General features: G+C 40.7%; 1 protein-coding gene across 1 annotated transcript in view; it reads left to right on the forward strand.

Annotated features, from left to right (window-relative positions):
- Positions 1-3210: 3210 nt before the first annotated feature.
- GSR (glutathione-disulfide reductase) overlaps positions 3211-12704 on the forward strand; it is a 44232-nt gene continuing 34738 nt past the window's right edge. The window contains exon 1 of the mRNA XM_019750505.2: positions 3211-3711. Coding sequence (XP_019606064.1) covers positions 3421-3711 — 291 coding nt within the window. The 5' untranslated portion in view covers positions 3211-3420. The remainder of the gene's footprint in view (positions 3712-12704) is intronic.

The raw sequence follows: 12704 nt of genomic DNA on the forward strand, positions 1-12704 counted from the left end.
AATACTGCTACCTATTCATTTTGCTTCCTATACTGCCAGTTTCACCCTCTCCAGTTCATTTCATATATTTCCAGGGAAACACACCTCTGAAAAATCTGCAGTGAGTGGTTTTTTTGTTTGTTTGTTTTTGTTTGGTATTTGACTTACAAGTTTTTATATATATATATATGTGCATCTGTATCCAGCAACTCTTTTTTGCCTGTGGAGTAATGCGTAAATACCTTAGGTTACAACTAAGGCTTTCCAGGACTCCATCCATCTCCTGTTACCCCTTCAAGCTGCCTAAGGTCTAGCCAATTTGCACTGCTCTACTTACTGTTTCCAGTTTCTGCCCATTCATTTCTCTTTGTTTGACATACGTATTTCCTTTTTGCCAGCCCCCCCATTTCACAGGTGAAGAAACTTACACTCAGGTTAAATAACTATGACAATGCCTGTGGTGTGGCATGAATCTAAATTTCTCTGACTCAGACTCTTTACTCCCAAATACTTCAGTATATATCTCTTAAGAACAAAGATATTCTCTCATAACCACAATACAGTGATCAAACTCAGGAAATTTCACGTTGATGTAGCAGTAGTAGTATGTATTACATAGGCCATATTCAGATTTCACCAATTGTGCTTTATAGTGAAGGTTCCCCAATCCAGAATCCCATACAAGGTAAAGCCTAACTTTTAGTTCTCATGTTTCTTCAGTCTTTATCTCAGGTTGAAGATAGGTCCTCAGCCTTGCTTTTTTTAAAGACATATAATAGTTTTTAAAGAGTATAGGCTGTTTGTAAAATTTCCCTCAATTTTGGTTTTTCTGAGTGTTACCACATGATTAGATTCAAGTTAGGGATTTTTAGCAGGAATACTACGTGAGTGAAGCTGTGCACTTCTTACTGCATCATATCGTCAGGCACACAATGACAACTGTCTTATTACTGGCAATGTTTAACTTTGATCACTTGGATAAGGTGGTATTTTGCCCCACTGTCAAGTTACCATTTTTTCCTTTGTGATTAATAAGCAATCTGTGGGGACATATTCTGAGACTGTGAAAATAATCTTTTCCCCATCAAACTTTCACCCAGTGGTTGGTTTTAACATTCACTATAATTAATGACACATATCACTATGATAGTTGCAAAATGGTGATTTTTCTAATTCTGTCGTCCCATCTTTCTTTATTACATTGCATTCTACTGAAGGAAGAACTTTCCCAAATTCCCCTGTATTACTTTTTGATCAGGAAAAAAACCCCAAAAGCCTAAAAAAAGAAATGGATACCATTCTAATTGGAGTGTGGTTGATTCCCAGTCCCCTTCAGTGTGCTGGGCCCAGTGTCTATGACCAGACCTTCACTGCTTATAGAGCTCTCGGCTTGTGGGAGATGGGCATGACGGTGGCCTATCACTACACCAAGTCAAAGCCCACTTACTACTTTGCTGTCCAATTGGTAATTCCAGATATTGTAAAATGACAGCCCCTGTCTGCACAGCTAGGGAGGGAAATGCTTTTTTTTTTGGTCTTCATCTCTGTCCTATCTTTATGCTTCATTTGTGGATCATGTTGGGGAGTGGGAGAATTCTACCCTCCTTTCGTTATTCTGGCTGTACTAATTATAAAATAATAAAACTGACACAAGACTAGATTAACAGGAGGAAAAAACAATTTAATATGCGCACACAGGAGAATGACAATATGATGCACAGATCATAAAATGAGGCTCAAAGAAATTATTGAACTAGGCACCTTTTTTATACTTTTTAGACAAAAACAAATTTGTGAGAAATTGACAGTACAAAGAAAGTTAGTGCTCGTTAGAAAGTAATCTAAGCAAGTTTTAGGTATTTGTGATGAATCTAAACAAAGTTTGGGCTTAAGTAAAGGCATTACAGGATTTGTTTATACTTTGAATTTTATAACTTGTGATAAGTTTGTCTCTCAACTCTTCGGGAGCCATTGAGGGCACCTATTCCTGCTTTTAGGGAGACATAGGAGAGTCAGAGAACTTCTGGCTTCTCAGGTGATTTTAATTCGAAATAATATGTCACTGTGGATTATTTTGGGGCAGCTTGCCCTGGCTCCTGACAATCACGAAACTCGTTATTCCAACATTTTCCAAACTAAATGTGCCTAGATTCACCTGAAGACTGGGGAGTCTGTTAAAGTGTAGATTGCTGGGGTCCGGCCCCCTAGAGGTTCCTTCTTAGTTGATCTGGGTTAGGGCCCAGGAATCAGCACTCTAGGTGTTATGAGGATCAAACTTTGAGAAGTGTTGCCACGCAGCAGCCTACCCGTCTGTCCCTCGTGCCTGTCCCTAAAGAAAGAAGAGTCTGTGAGACGGATCCTTTCAGGGACTTTGCTTCACCTTTGTGCTTACACCTTATGTCTCTCTGGCCCCCAAAAGATGGTTGGTCAGCCAATGACGGGTAAGATTCCTCACGGGAGGAACAACCCAAGCCAGGCACAGCTGCGTGGGGACCACCAGAAGAACTCACAGGGTTGATAGAGGTGGGCACAGCGCCCACCTTCCACCAGCTAAGAAGAGCTTCTGCTTATGTGGCTACATTCCTTCCCACAACCTGCTTGGGAAGTGAGTCATTGATGTGATAACATCAGTTCTCCTTCCATTCTTATTAATAAGTTTCAGCATAAAGGATTTGTTCCTGGGGAGGCACATACCATAATTGTTAAGACATCATGGGACTTCCGATTCTGGCTGTTTGCAGGCAAGGGTGGTTGGTTTGAATCAGTTCTCTGGTATGAAATATGAGACTCACAGACCGTGGAGAAAACAATGCTACTTCCTTGTGTGTACATCAATAAAAGTCACAAGGTGGCCGGATTCGGGGTTCTCCGTCCTTTGAGGCTGGGAGACCCTTGGCCCCCTTTCAAAACTTTCTTGACTTATGTTTCTTTTTTAACCCTTTGCCACCCCTTCTCATTCTCTCACTGCCTGTGTTGCGCTAGACCGGACAGAGAAGCATCAACCTCCAAAATAATGGGAAAGTAACGCGCCCTTCCTCTAGAAGTCAGCGCCACTGGCAAATCTCAAGGAGCCCAAGCAGCAAAGGCTGGATGAAATAAAAGAGGGCCTTCATCCTTGCCCCAGGGGCCTTCATAAACCTACATCTGGTTGATGCCATTCGGGTATGGGGACCCTGGCGCTGGGGTGAATACGGAGGCGTGGAGACCACCCTCCTCAAGCTTCTCACTTTGGACTGGGCGGGCAGCTCGCGTGCCGGTGAACGGACTGGGGCGGGTCCCGCGGAACCGCGGCCCAGAGCCCCATACCCCGCCCTGCACCCCTTCGCCGCGCGCCCAGGTCGGGTGCTTAGTCACCGTGAGGCAGCGCTTGCCCGGGGCTGGCGCCCCTTCCTTCCCAGGGGACCGCCCCGGGGCCGCCCCGCTCCGCGCACTTCCGCGTGCATGGCCCTGCTGACCCGGGCCCCGAGCGCGAGCGCGTGGCCCAGCTGGCGGCGGGCGGCGCGCGCCTTCCTCGGCTTCCCGTTGCCCCAGCCTCCGCCCGCCCGCGTCCTCGCCATGGCGTTCAGGCAGGAGCTGCAGCCGCAGGGCCTGTCGCCCGCCGCCGGCGCCGTGGAGTCTTACGACTACCTGGTGATCGGGGGCGGCTCCGGCGGGCTAGCCAGCGCGCGCCGGGCTGCGGAGTTGGGCGCCAGGGTCGCGGTGGTGGAGAGCCACAAGCTTGGCGGCACTTGCGTAAGTACCGGGACCCTCCCGGGTAGCGCCGGGGGCTCGGCAGCGCTGCGACCCGCAGCCCCACTTTCTCTTTGCCGCTCCTGGAAGCCTGTACTCTTTCCTAGTATCACCCGTCCCTCCGGCCCAGGGCATGGGCCGCCAGCGCTGCGCTATCCGCTTTCCCTCCTGCTTCTGATGTCAAGATCCCAGCAGGTTTAGATGAAAGAAATATAAAAGGGCCTCCCTGCGGTCCCCAAAGCTCAATCTGCGTCTGTTCCAGCCCAGGTGCAAAATTAGCGATAGCGTAGGTGGCTAAAATTAACATACCTTTCCTGCATCCTCACTCCTCAAAGTGTTAAGAGTGTTGTGTTCCACGCCTGAGCTTATCACCAGAGCCATGAAACAAAAATGCATCTGGAAAAATTGTAGCTGGCCTGTGTGTAAGGGGACAGGAAAATAGGGAATATGTCCTTGAGCGATGCGGATCCTCGTCGTCTCCCTTCAATTTCAAGGGCAGAATGATTTACAGCAGTGGTTCTCACCCTTGGCTACACATCGAATCACCTGAAGAGTTGAAAAAATTCTGCTGCCTGTGTTCTGCTCCCGTGGCTTCTGATTTCATTGGTCTGAGGTACAGCTTGGCGGTTGGGATTTTTAGAAGCTCCATAAGTGTTTCGGAATTGGAGCCAAGATTGAAAAGCGCTGATTACAGGTTACTTTGATGTAGGATATATTATTAAATGAATTCTCATCTTTTGTTTTTGTTTTGTTCTTTTCTTGTTTGGGGGGTATTTTAAAACTACCTTTAAAAAGAGTGTTGTAAATCCTGCGATTGAGAAACTATTCATCATTTAAAATAAATTTTGTTCCCAGGTTATTGGTGTGGCCTCTCCTATCACAAGACCTGGGTGAGGTACTAGCTGTTAATATTAAAACGCTGTATCCAAGAGTAACCTGGGCTTGGGATGGGTTCTCTAAATTCCTTTGGAGACTGATGTTTAAGTTATCTAAATTGGGAACTCCTTAAGGGCAGAGATGGGTTCATGGGTTTGTGGGTCTCTTGTCACCTCGACAAAATGTCTTCCTCAATTACCATATGTGAAATGAACGAAACTGGAAATGAATAGCTCTGCAAGGGTTGACTCCATTGTCCAGGGCTCATTTTTCAAGATCAAAATGCAAGTGGGATTGAGAAAAGGAAAAAAAAAATCCTGTTAATTATCAACTTGCACCTTGACACCTTAGTTCAGGCAGACTAAATTAGGGGAAGTCTGTCTCTGCAGAAAGCAGATTGAGGGGTGCCACTAAGAGGCCCCCTGGACAACTGGTGAGAGCGCTTGATAATTGCTCATCTTTATACTGCATTACTTTTCTCTGTTTTCTTCCTTCTCCATTTATGTCATAATAAGCTTATGGCTTTCGTCGTCATTGTCTGGTTCTACTGGTATTAATCAAGAAGAGGCTGACCCTGTTTTTAAGTTCTTGTTAGGAATGTGAATATACTGAGATAAACTACTGAGAATGAGCAAAGGATAGCTCAGGACAGCCAGCCAGAATGCCTGCCTTGCTTATCTCATTCTGTTGCAGGAACTTTTATTTTCCTGTAAGCATTGATATCTTGGAGAAATCCCTTATTTAACATTTCCATGACATTCCATTTGGGAAAGAGTTCTTTTATAACTTCTCAAATTGGCATTTGTAAAGGAAGGGTGTTGATATACATTGTATATGAGAGAAGATATAACCAGTTGGTAAGACATGAATTTAGATTTGTTCAGATTCGAGTTATCTGGGCTATCCACAGTTAATAATCAAGTTAAAAAAATTTTTTTCTATTAAAGTATAGTTGGCGTACAATATTATATTAGTTTCAGGTGTACAGCATAGTGATTCAACATTAATATATCTTACGATGTGATCACCACACTAAGTCTGGTAACCATCTGTCACTGTGCAAAGAATACATTTCTGATGTGCAGTGATTTCCAAGCGGGTGGCTTTCTGAAGCACACCATTTCATTTGCTCATGTCTTTTTTCTTGTATTCTAACTGCTAAGTATTTGCATTGGGGCTGGCTGAGAGAAAAGGGTAGATACAAGCATTTGTAAGACAAACGTCCCTTCCCTCAATTAATTTACAAAATAATAGGGGAGCAAAGTGTAGACAATTAACTCCAAAGTGAGATGGTCTGTATTAATTGCTGCAGCAATAACAAATGACTGTAGTTGAGAGAAAAGTTATAATTATCACTTCGGCCTGGGCACCATGGGATAGTTTCCTGAAGGAGCTAGTATTTTTCTGAACTTGAATGAATGAATATCATTTTTTGAGAGGGTAGGGTCAGGGCGAAGGCATAGAGGCAGTGTATGTTGTGTAATCAAATTTGACTGGAGCAAATGGTGTCTTTAATAGAAAGTGGGTAGGTGATGGTTAAAAAAAAAGTAGTTTTTGGAAATACAGGGAACTGTGGAAGGGTTTTGAGCAGGAGAGTGACACAATAAAAGTGGTTTTGTGGTAACAGTACTATTGAGAGATGTCCCTTGGGGAAGTCAAATATAAGTTTCTTTAATATTGACTCTCCAACTAATGTTTTCCTAAATGAAATACCTTGTTAGTAAACATTGTAGTTTATAGGTTTTCCATGCAGTGGTTTTGTAACAAATAAAAAATATATATATAACTTTTTGTTTTTAGGGCTTTTGTTATTTTAAGCCTTCCTCCATGAAAAGTTAGATTCATGGAGTGATAGAGCTGGAAGTGATTTTGGAGCTCTACTGATCCAGTCTGCCTATAGTTGTTTTTTACTTTATTTATTTATTAATTATTTTTATGGAAGCATTAACATAAACTTGCTGACTTAAATTTTTTAAGGAGGGTGCAGCTCCCAGTGGCCCATGTGGGGATCAAACTAGCAGCAACCTTGGTGTTATTAGCACCAGGCTCTGACCAACAGAGCTAACCAGCCACCCCCATTGACTTAAATTTTTTGAGTAATTGCCATTAAAAAATTATTATGTATTAATATCAATTTTTTTGCTTTTTATTTTTAAAAATATTTTGTTTTTTATGTCATATACAGAACAATTTATTTGAGTCCAGAGAGCTCTGGACTAAATTGGAAAGATTGCCACTAGCCTCCACAGAAATGCAATCTCGTTTTTCCATTACAGCATCTTAAATGTATTTATACTGTCACCTTAATAAAGAAACTTATTTTTTTTAGTTTCAGGTGTACAAAATAACAGTGGTTAGACATATACCTCACAAAGTAATAACTCCAATAAGTCTATTACCCATCTGACATTGTACATAGTTATTAGAATATAATTGTATTCCCTATGCTGTACTATATATCCCCGTGACTATTTTTTTAAATTATTGTTGACATTCAGTATTATTTTACATTAGTTTCAGGTGTACAGCATAGTGGTTAGACATTTATACAATTTATGAAGTAATCCCCCCGGTAAGTTTAGTACCCATCTAATATTATGCATAGTTTTTACAGTCTTATTAGCTATATTCCCCATACTGTACTTGACATCTCCGTGGCTCTTTTGTGACTACCAATTTGTACTTCTTAATCCCTTCACATTTCCAACCTAGCCCCCTAGCCCTCCTCCTGTCTAGTAACCATCAGTTTATCCTCCGTACCTGTGGGTCTGTTTCTGTTTTGTTTGTTCATTTTATTATGTTCTTTAGATTCCACATGTACAGATTATATGGTAATTGTCTTTCTCAGTCTGACTTATTTCACTTAGCACAATACCCTCTAGATCCATTCAAATTGTTGCAAATGGTAAGATTTCATTTTTTTTTATGACAGAGTATTACTCCATTGTATATATGTACCACCTCTTTATCCAATCCTCTGTTGATGGGCATTTCGGTTGTTTCCATATCTTGGCTATTGTAGGTAGTGCTGTAGTGAACATAAGGGTGCATATGACTTTATCTTTTTCGAATTAGTGTTTTGGATTTTTTTTATAAATACCCAAGAGTGTAATTGCTGGGTCATAAGGTAGTTCTATTTTTAATTTTTTGAGGAGCCTCCATATTGTTTTCCATAGTAGCTGCACCAATCTGCAATCCCACCAACAGTGCATGAGGGTTGCCTTTTCTCCACATCCTCGCCAACACTTGTTTGTTGATTTATTGATGATAGCCATTGTGACAGTGTGAGATGATATTTCATTGTGGTTTTGATTTGCATTTCTCTAATTATTAGTGATGTTGAACATCTTTTCATGTCTATTGGCCATCTGTATGTCCTCTTTGGAGAAATGTCTATTCAGGTCCTCTGCCCATTTTTTAATTGGATTGTTTGGTTTTTTGGTGTTCAGTTGTATGAGTTCTTTGTAAATTTTGGATATTAGCCCCTTATCAAATGTATCATTGGCAAATATCTTCTCCCATCAGTAGGACGTCTTTTTGTTTTGCTAATGGTTTCCTTTACTGTGAAAAACTTTTTAGTTTGATGTAGTCCTATTTGTTTATTTTTTCTTTTGTTTCCCTTGCCCAAGGAGATTTATCAGTAAAAATATTACTAAGGATAATGTCTAAGTTTACTGCCTGTGTTTTCTTCCAGGAGTTTTATGGTTTTAGGTCTTCCATTTAAGTCTTTAGTCCAATTTGAGTTTATTCTTGTATGTAGATGGTGGTACAGTTTCATTTTTTTTTTTTTTGCATGTGTCTGTCTAATTTTCTCAGTACCATTTATTGAATAGTCTGTCTTTACCCCTGTGTGTATTCTTGCTTCCTTTGTCATAGATTAAAAGACCATATAGGCGTGGATTTATGTCTGGGCTCTGTTCTGTTCCATTGAGCTATGTGTCTGTTTTTATGCCAGAACCATGCTGTTTTGATTACTATGGCCTTGTAATATAGTTTGGTATCAGGTAGCGATATACCTCCAGCTTTGTTTTTCTTTCTCAAAGTTGCTGTGGCTATTTGGGGTCTGTATCAGTATCACTTTTATCAAGAATATTTTTTAAAATAAGGAAGCCTATAATTTCAAGTAAAAGACAGTCCTTTAAATTGAATACTTTTAGCTTTATAAAACACTACATGGCCCCTGTTTTAATTTCATTAAGGATTGGACTCACACGATCCTTATAGGGTTTTAGTCCAGGACCCTCACTTTACCGAGAAGCAAACTGAGTGTCAGCTAAAATATGGTTGGAAACAAACCAAGCGTAATACAGCATGTGGAATTAGTAGCCCTGCCATCAGGAACAATGGCTTTGGTGTAACTGTGTGGATTAATTACGAGGTGATGAACGTTTAGAAACATTGTTCTCAACTACAGAGGAGCAACCATCTTACTCCTGCTTCTTAGGAACCCGACATCATTTCCTCTAAAAACACTTGGTTCAGGGTCTGCCACGTGGGTCTCCACCCCAGAGCTCCTGATTTAGTAGGTTTGGAGTGAAGCCCAGCTGATGTATTTTTATTTATTTTATTTATTTTATTATTTTAATTTATTTGTTTTTTTCAGATGATGTGTTTTTAAAGAGCTTCATCTGATTCTGGTGTATGAGTCACAATGCTGGGGCTTCATGGGAAGCAGGAGCTGTGTGAAGACTTTCACTCCATGGAAGCGTTAGAATGAATCTGGCGAACCCTTCATGATTGTAGGGGTCATATGACAATGACTTTGCTCATAGAGTCATTCGTTTCCCAGTTTCCTAATTTCATACTTTTGAAGTAACCAGCCTAGAGTCCTTTCCAAGGGTGTCTATATGGTTTGACCGTTTGCCTTGTTTTCTGGGGCCTCCTCAGTCTCCCTTTGCCAGGAGGACTTTTGTTTTCCTTCTGTGATACAACAGACTAGGTGCCTTCCAAGGAAACCTGTATTTTCCAGATGAGTGACATGTGTTGCTGTATCTGAACATTCATTTTTCTTTGATAAGATTTATTACTTTAAGCTGTTAAGCAACTCAGGAATGAGATGACTTTGCCCCATATCGTGTTCTGTACCCAATGATAGACTTTTTCTGTACCCTCTTACGTTCAGTAACTAGAGCCTGTGACTTAAACTGACAGTAGATTAACAAGGGAAAACGTTTATTTCATATGTACATGTGAATGTTACAGAAAAGAAGTGAAAAAAAACAAAGTAGTTAAGTCCAGCAGCTTGATACCAATTTAACAAAGGGTGATAAATTGTGAAGTGACTAGACAGAGGAAAGGGGGTTTGGGCTTCTAGGACTAGGTAAATTGTGCGAAGGTAAAATATATGGGGGAGACTGACAGAAGGTAAGGGTTACTTAATAAGTCTTTTTGTGCAGATTCATCTTAGTGCTATCTTTCCATCTCCACTGATAAGAGTTTTTCTCCTGGTCTGGAGAGGGCGTGGGGACACCTTCACAAAAGAAAATTTATGCCCTGATTTTAGGGAGAAAGGGGGAGGCCAGAGAGTTCCTCCTGTGTCTGCTGTTTCTTAATTGTCTTCAGCTCAAAATAATCCGATGCCAAAGTAACATAGGGGTGGCATTTTCTGATCCCCTTCTGTTCAAAATGAGAAAAGCAACAGGCCAGAACTGCTACTAAACTTCTAATGGACAAACTAGGTCAAGAACATGTGTAGCTCCAATAACATGATTCCACTCTTAAATTAGTCTATATTTTGCTGGATCAGGGAAAAAAAAATTGTAGTAGGGTATTAGGTTAGACATTAGAAATGGGAAACTGAAAGAAATCATTTATTTTTCCTTATAATTCAATTACAGATTAGCAGTCGCTTGTTTCCTACTGTGATTAAGTCATTTTTGAGGGCAGAAAAGTACATGAGATAATCTTTGAATTTCGTTTGGAGTCTCCAAAAGTAGAATAATACTTCTTTCACGATCAAATGTAGACGGCGGAGAAATGCAAAGATTTCCCAAAGCTAGGATAAATTAGAGTCTTCTGGGAACTTTGTCTCTGAGGTTCAGTTGTCTGCCAACTCAAAGGTAGGAAGAGTCAGCTTGAGGAAAAGTTTTCTGGCAAACTGCTCACCCTTTGCCCCACAGCCTGTGTGATCGCTTCACATTGAGTGAACGTCCATCATCGGACATAGTTTCAATTTTTTTTTTCTTGTGATGAGAACTTTTAAGACTACTCTCTAGCAACTTTCAAATATGCAAAGCAGTATTATTTACTAGAGTCTCTATGCTGTACATTACATCCCGAGGTCTTACTTATTTTATAACTGGACGTTTGTACCTAACAAAAACCTTCTTAATCATTAATATCACTGTGGACTGTGTTGAACAGCACCCGTTGGAGAGGCCAGCAGGAGAGGTGGGGATTTTAAGAGGCCTGAGAGACAGGCTGCTCAGTAGATAGTTAGTTGTTTGTATTCATCAAGGCTGCAAACAATTACTGGGCAATATGTGAATCACAACCTAAGTTGGAGAGGGTAGTGTGTACTTTGATATTATGTCAATATCCCCATAAGGCTGAATATGCTTTCTTTTTTATGGTAAGAACAATTAACATGAGATCTCCCCTCTTAACAAAATTGAAAACGTCCAGTACAGTTTTGTTGACTATAGGTCTGTACAGTGTTGTACAGCAGATCTCTAGAACTTATCCTGCTTAACTGAAATTTTGTACCTGTGGATTAGTAACTCCACATTTCCCTTAGCCCCAACCCCTGGCAGCCACCATTCTACTCTTTGACTATAAATTTGACAATTTTAGATACCTCATCTAAGTAGAATTATGCAATATTTGTTCTTTGGCTTATTTTACTTAGCACCATGTCCCAAGTTTGAACATGCATTTTTAATGTGCATTTACGGAAAGGAGATCAGAGTTGAAAGGGACTCTGCCATTAGTTTGTTCAGTTTTGACAGGTATCCTTCAAAACTGGAAAATTATTCTAACTTGTTTTGTAGGTTTAGAGTTTCCTGATGGGGCACATGTGTATGCATAAGTGCTAAATAAAGGAGTGATCAGAAAAGGTGGAGTTAGTTGAAGCAGGGAAATCTTACTGTTGAAATTTGTCTTGTGATTCACCTTGTTGACTATTTAATCTTTTGTACATTCTTAGTATAATGTTGCTTTGTCATCTGCCTCTCAGAATCTACTAAATCTGTAAGGCCAGAAAGAAAAAGGCGGCCTCTGAATCCCTCAGTGTTCTTATTGCTTTGTAAAAGGTACTTTCAACAAGTAACAACAGAGAAGTTGCTAGAGTGTGTTAACCTAAAGATAAAAGGCCTTTCAAAGTGAGAGGCAACAAGCATTTATCTGAGATTAAACAATAGCAATTCGGGACACACTGATTCAGGTAGAAGCCTAAATAGTGTTCCAATTAGGAGACAAGGGCAGTGAGTGTGGGAAAGGGAAGGGGAACAGTTGCATCAACAGAAGGAGGGCATTTCTGTTGGTGCAGCGAACATAACACAGTGATGTTAATTCTAAGCAATGTTTTCCATTTTCAGTCCAGTGGTCATAATATCTGCTTTCTTGTTATCTTTGCATACAGTTCTTTGGGGCACAAGGTTGCTTTAGTCCCAGTCCAAAGTTTATTTTGCCCTGTTTTAACGTTCCAGAGATGTGAAGCCTAAGACGTGCATGGCAGTTTCTCTGGCACGGCAGCTCTGGCTCCCTTGTAAAGTGGCTCCATTTATTTGTTTGTTTGTTTGTTTGTTTATTTATTTATTTTGACATGTGGAATTGAAGACATTTTATGGAAATCCTAATAAACTTCGGAATTTTTAAGTGGATTCCATTCAGTCATAATTAATAGCCATTTATTTACTGGAGTGCTGCAACATTAGAGAGTAAATAGAATATTGGTTCCCAGATCCTTTTCAGGGGAGGGGGCAGCAGGAGATATGAAGCCAGATCTCACTTCAGTGGGTAGCAGGTGGTGGAGAGAACTGACACTCCAGCGGAGTTTTGTCTCAGAGCTATTTCTGGGTACCCCTGAATGCCCCAGAGTAATAATTCTTTAAATTTGACACTTTCTGGGACTGGGAGGGTCACCACGTTAATCTAATGTTCTACTCAGTATTGAGCAAAAC

This window comes from Rhinolophus sinicus, linkage group LG04 (assembly GCF_036562045.2).
Source record: "Rhinolophus sinicus isolate RSC01 linkage group LG04, ASM3656204v1, whole genome shotgun sequence".
NCBI classification, from domain to species: domain Eukaryota; kingdom Metazoa; phylum Chordata; class Mammalia; order Chiroptera; family Rhinolophidae; genus Rhinolophus; species Rhinolophus sinicus.